The sequence below is a fragment of the Conger conger genome, chromosome 3 (assembly GCF_963514075.1).
Source record: "Conger conger chromosome 3, fConCon1.1, whole genome shotgun sequence".
NCBI classification, from domain to species: domain Eukaryota; kingdom Metazoa; phylum Chordata; class Actinopteri; order Anguilliformes; family Congridae; genus Conger; species Conger conger.
Genome location: NC_083762.1, coordinates 26791261 through 26797468, shown reverse-complemented (window position 1 = coordinate 26797468; position 6208 = coordinate 26791261). Strand labels below are relative to the sequence as shown.

Here is a 6208-nt window from a genome sequence, read left to right as displayed (position 1 = left end):
TCCAATACTTTTGGAGGGGACTGTACCTGTAGTACCGTAAAATGGGGGTACCAGGTAGAAAAGGTGCTGTCATTTCTAAATGGTTCATCTGATAAAGCTGACAGTCTGCAATTATGGTGATCACTGTGTTTATATTTTGATCATTTGCTTTTGAATGGCATGCAGACCCAAGCATTTGTAAATTCTTGAGCAGACCCAGTGTTGAAACATTTATTGTGACACTACATTTATCCCTGAATGTTTATCACAGTAGTCACTGCTTCATAAGGACTGTGAACAAATGCAATAATAGTAATTTTTTTAATTCAAATAAATCTCATTCTGTATGAGTGTTCTTGTGCAAGCTCATCAGAATGCAAGACAAATGCACAATTCTACAAAAGCCTTACAAATATATTTTTATTGTAAACAATATTTTTGACTGATTTATCAATAATAACTTGATAACATTCATTGATATGCTCGCAAAACAATGCTGCACAGTACTTTCAAAATGTTATCATATAAAACGATACATAATACCTAGGGCTTCTGTAAAAATGAATCAATTATATACAGTTAGCAACACATTTATCTGCAGATTACAAAAACAATCCATATGAAATACACTTATATACAATTAATTATATACATTGAAAAAGGAAAGATATATTCAGACTTTGACAGCTCAATTAAAGTTTGCATAATGCATGCAAAAGTGAACTGCCGACACTAATGGAGGAATTCCTGTACATTGAGGTGTCCCTGCGTGGCTTTTTCTTCACACCCCTTTTCAGAAATACACTGAACCTCCCCGCTGCCTCACTGGGACCACAGCGACATTAATAGACATTTGCCCTAAACAATAACAGAAACAAGAAAATAAATATCGCAAGGAAACCCAAAAATAGTACAAAAAGAAGAAAAGCTCTTAAAAGACAGTTTGCTAGATTTTTCAGGCAGTCTGGTAGACGATTCAGGGTAAACCACATGAATAACTAAAGAACAAGGAAGAATTACTTCTGCAGTAATTTGATATACTTGGAAAACTTGATAAATATTTTATGAAGCACTGACTGACACCTAAGCGTGCTTTGGGTACCTTGAGAAAGCGGAAATGGTGATGAGGCTCAGGAGCAGTTCCAGGCTGTAGAAGCAGAGCTGTATGGCATTGAGCACCAGCTCCAGACGCAGGACAAACGTTTGCAGGAGCAGGTAATACACACAGAGCACGCTGCAGGGCACCAGCACTGCTAAACTCAGCATCAGGGCCAGGGAGCGCTCACACAGGTTCCCTTTCCAACCTGTAAGACATTACCACAACCAATGTACACCGTGATCACAGGACCCCAGTACATCAAGACAGCATCAGGAGACTCAACAGGCTGTGCATTTTGTTAGTTTGCCCATCAGTATTGGTAATTCAGGATAGACATATTACATATAATGGCACAGTCCCTACAAGTACTCCCACCAAGTCTACTCCAGAAAAAACAACAATGAACTCTCAATGAAAAGTGACCAATTATTGAAAGATAGTCCATGTTATTTGCTATAATAGTCAAAATGAAATGCATAATTTCCTTTACATTATACTAATTATCTTGAGCCATTTACTGGACAGTGCAATGTTTTGCAATTATATTTGCACCTTGTATAACATCGAAAATCAGATAAAACATTCTCCTCTTTATCATCCAGCAAATGGCACTTAACTACTCAAACACTTGCAGCCCTAGGGAAGATGTTCTAGGATGTCAAACTAAAGTCAAGTCAACACAGAACAGGACTGCCGAGCATTCTGCTTCTACTTTCTTCCCAGTGCATAATTTGGAATGAAACCCTTCCAAACCCAATACAGATATATTACACCATGAAAAAACTATTGGAATGAGGCAGAAACAAACAAACAACAACATTCATCAACAACTGCCTCAGGAGGATCCTGAATATCTGGTGGAGGGACAAAGTTAAAAATGTGGACCTGTGGGAGAGAACTGGACAGGATCCCATCGACCTACAGATCCTAAGAAGAAAGTGGAGCTGGATAGGACACACCCTCAGGAAACCAGCCAAGCCCTAAAGTGGAACCCACAGGGGAAGAGAAAAAGAGGCCGCCCCAGGAACAGTTGGAGGTGAGATGTCCAGACAGAGGAGGTCTGGGAGTGGGCACAACTGGGGAGACTCGTGAACAGACATTCGACAGTCTCTCTTTGAAGATGGAATTAAATTATCCTGTACCACCACATAAAGAATTTTCAGTGACAGTGATACATGGGAAAGTGGGTTCCACAATTATTGGCACCCTTGATAAATATGCACAAAGTGCTGAAAACTAAAAAATAATAGTTATTCACATAAGCTTTATTTTCCTAGCAGTGTGCTTTATTACTGATACAGTGGAATCAAAAAAGTAAAATAAATAAATCGATTTCCTCAAAAACAGGTTCCAATTATTGGCACCCCTGGTAAAGATGACAGCCATCAATCAGTCTTTTACTAATTTTTGATAGTTAATGAACACAATGGGAGGGATCTTTGACCATTCCTCCATGCAGAACTTCAGAATCATTGAGATCCTTGGGTTTGCACTTCTTCAGTTCAGACAACAGGTTTTTGAGTCTGGAGACTGAGATAGCCATTGCAGAACATGGTTGTTGCTTTTACTTAACCATTTCTGTGTTTGATGTACAGTCTCCTCCAAAAGAATTTGAAAAGCAAGGTCAATTCCTTTGTTATTGCCATGTAACGAGAGATTTTGCCTGAGTCCGAGGTGGGATTTTAACCCTGGCCTCTCACTTGTCCAAAGAATTAGCAGACAAATGTGTTACCAGTCAGCCTTGGCTAGAGATGTAATCCCCTCTAGCCAAGGGTGTTACGACCTCTGTCGTAAGCTTTTGTGTTCATGTTGCGCATCTTGGCGGGATGTGCAACCATCATGATTGCCTTCAATCTAAATAACATAACATGTTCTTAAACAGCGTTGGCAAAGTCTGCTCACCTTTCTTCCGAAATAAATTAACAATTGCCTTCCTTCATGTTCCTTTCTTTTTCTAATCTCCCTTTCTTTTATTTTTTGGCTCCCCAATTTTGCCGTCTTGGGGAAAGGCATAGTTTTGTTTACCACACTGTAACCAGACCACTATAAGCTCAAGCTTCAGCTGTCATTAACTGCTTTCAGGACAAATTTTTCCAGCAGGGGCATGAACCATTTGCGACTTTGAGAGGGGCCTCAGTTAGGGAGCCTCCAGTTTTTTCAGCCTATTTATTCAGCCAATATAAATGTAGTTAGTCCAATTACTTTGAGATTTAAAATTTCAGGTAAAAACAGACATTACATTTCCAGGCTTATCGCCCCCCCCCACTTTTCCACCCACTATTGCTTGGTGCCATAAAGAAAAAAATCACAAACAATTTGACCTACCATAAAAGAGCCTGAGGACCTCAAGGCCAAGGTAGAGGAAGAGCAGCACTATGTCAAGAATAAGATTGGCTCTGGGATATGGCAGCAAGATTCCTAGTGGCACAGGGAGGGACAGGGAGAGACAGAGAAAGAGAGAGGAAAGCAGGATGTATCTTTTTAGTTTTGGGACATACCCAGATAAATTATTACATTATGATGCTTGAAATGACATTTTCAAATATTTTCCATCTTATTTCCAGATAATTTGATGATTATATGATCATTAACATGAAATATGATCATTTGAATATCACTTCATTATAGGAATATATTTATGTCAATAGTTATTGAGACCCAAAATGCATATATTCACAATCATTTAGAGATTTAGTATGTCATACTAACTACAACAGCAATGAAGATAGTGTGTATTTCAATAAATAAACAAACAGGAGCACCACAATACATTTCAGTTATAGCAGATATAACCAAGACAACAGGGCAGGGTAGCTAACCTTTGTAAACGAACATAAGGATCTCTGCTACAAAGAGGGCAGCAAAGTACCAGCCATTCAGATGAAGCAGGACCTGTAATGGTGCCGAGGACAGCTACGAGCATTTGTTAAGGACAGGGCAGATTTTAAGAACGTTTAGTAACAGATGCACAAGACCAATTACTGACTTTGAAATGTATGGTAAGTTACTTCTCGGAAGGATACGATCATATCTTTCCCTGCAAAGCATAATAACACAATGTTTATTATGTAATGTTAGACACTGAGACAAATTAGAGGACAACATTTATTTAAGTTGCATCTTTCACTCAAAGCAGCTAACTAGTACTACGTTAGTTAGCTAGCTAAGTTAACGTTACATTGATGTCATTATAGTTAGTAACGTTAGCTAACCTAGATTAACTTCGTCGTTACTAGACAGATTGCTGAGACGACTTGCCATTTTAGAAAATTTAAGATTAGCCTGACGCAACTAAAATAAAACGTCAATGCAAAAATACTTGCTGGCTAACTTTAGGCGAGTTAACAGAAAGGGCTCTTGGGCATTTGCTAGTCAATTTATCCAACGATGTTATTAGTTAAGTGTCACGTTAACATTGCACGGACGGTTGTGTCTAACTTAAGTTACCTAGGCTACCTAGTTTGTATAATATGGCTACTCCTAGAACGTGCTGCATGTTAGCTAGCTAATGTAGTCTCTATATTCGCGTCTCATTTGATTCTAAGACGAAGCATTCGTCTTAAAATTAGTAACGTACCTAGCTAATCAGCAAATGCTATAACTTGCTTGCTCGCTGCTTGTTTCAGAAAACTCACCCGAGCCCGCCATATTCGTTTGCTATGGTGACAGCGTCGTTATCAGGAGCAAAGGGCACCGATTCCAGAGAACACTGGGAAGTGTAGTGTGGTTTCTTTTTTCTTTTCATTTTTTAACAATCACTTTCGTGCTCTGGTTTCTGTTTGTACCATTAGAGTTCAATGGTTTGTACTCAAGTTTCAATAGCCAAGACACATCACTCAAAACGTGTAGTACTTACACAGCCTGTCCTATGTTCAATACCTTGCATTGTGCATTCACATCTTTGAAGAAATCTTTCACTTCGTAATCATTTGTTTCAAATATCAGAATGTTGTTGCAGCACCGTCTCAGATTCTGTTCAAACCTCATCGATATCATGAATTTATCCCAAAACCAAGTCCTGTAAAATATTTCTGTTCAAGTCCTATGCATTTCATATTTCAGCCCTTGATATAATTTAATTTTATAGCCTCAAAACCACCTTAACTGGGAAGCCATGTTTGGGCATTCATATCTTGACGTATTGAAGTACTGAATTGTTCCCAGCCTCACAAAACTTGGAATGGAAGACAAACATGTATTTTGCATGCCAAAACCATTAAACTAGATTATGAAAAAAGTGCAAAATTAGTGATATTGAGGGTACTACAAACCCACATGTTTGCACCAATATGGCATCAATCATAATTTTTCCTGCAAATACAACCTTTTATTGATTTTGGGCAATATTTGAGGCCTCTATCACTAATGGATATGAAGATATTATGAATGAATGTGGCATATTTTGATCATTTTCATAGGACTAAAATGGTATGTGGGGTAGCTAGTAGGAACATGAACATGAACATGGAAATTGCTTGATGTATGGTTATTAAGAGTACAAAGTGAATGTCCTTATGTTTTTCCTTCATACAAAAATAGACACAGATTTGAGAGATAGTTTACCTATGGCAGAAAAAGTCAATTTTTTTTGCCTCAGTATGATTATTGAATTCCCAAGAAATGTTCATTATCGGTTTTGAGTTTTGTGTTTAGTTTAAAAAAATAGATATATTACATTACATTATTGGCATTTGGCAGACGCTCTTATCCAGAGCGGCGTACAGTTGATTAGACTAAGCAGGAGACAATCCTCCCCTGGAGCAATGCGGGGTTAAGGGCCTTGCTCAAGGGCCCAACGGCTGTGCGGATCTTATTGTGGCTACACCAGGATTGGGGGTCCCAGTCATTTACCTTAACCACTACGCTACAGGGCGCCCCATATATATATTTCAGGACGAGTGCAAATGTATTCTTTGCAGCTGCATTACTGCCACCTTGCCTGATTTTACATCTCATTTTCTAAAGCTACTGCTACATACAGAAAGAAAGAAATAAACATACAGAACACAAAACCAGTTAAACAGGTAATATGTAGAATTCTGATTATTTCATCCTCTACCTTCATTTAATATGGTAGGTCAACCAGACACATCTCATTTGCAATAATGACAAGAGGAATGCAAGAGATTG

At 38.4% G+C, this 6208-nt stretch overlaps 1 protein-coding gene across 4 annotated transcripts; it reads right to left on the bottom strand.

The window, feature by feature from the left end:
• Window positions 1-319: 319 nt before the first annotated feature.
• Window positions 320-5130, bottom strand: tmem216 (transmembrane protein 216). 4 transcript variants are annotated; one of them, XM_061236557.1, is made up of 6 exons: window positions 4714-4781; window positions 4102-4115; window positions 3898-3991; window positions 3404-3496; window positions 1082-1283; window positions 320-837 (listed from the first exon to the last, which is right to left on the bottom strand). In XM_061236557.1, exons 1-6 carry the CDS (start codon window positions 4724-4726, stop codon window positions 822-824), a joined length of 432 nt encoding a protein of 143 aa, XP_061092541.1. In that variant the 5' UTR covers window positions 4727-4781; the 3' UTR covers window positions 320-821. The 4 variants fall into 4 exon arrangements, with proteins under 4 accessions (XP_061092541.1, XP_061092542.1, XP_061092543.1 ...); XM_061236558.1 differs by lacking the exon at window positions 4714-4781 and adding an exon at window positions 4958-5130 and having other exon boundaries at window positions 320-1283; XM_061236559.1 differs by having other exon boundaries at window positions 320-1283; window positions 4656-4928.
• Window positions 5131-6208: the final 1078 nt, after the last annotated feature.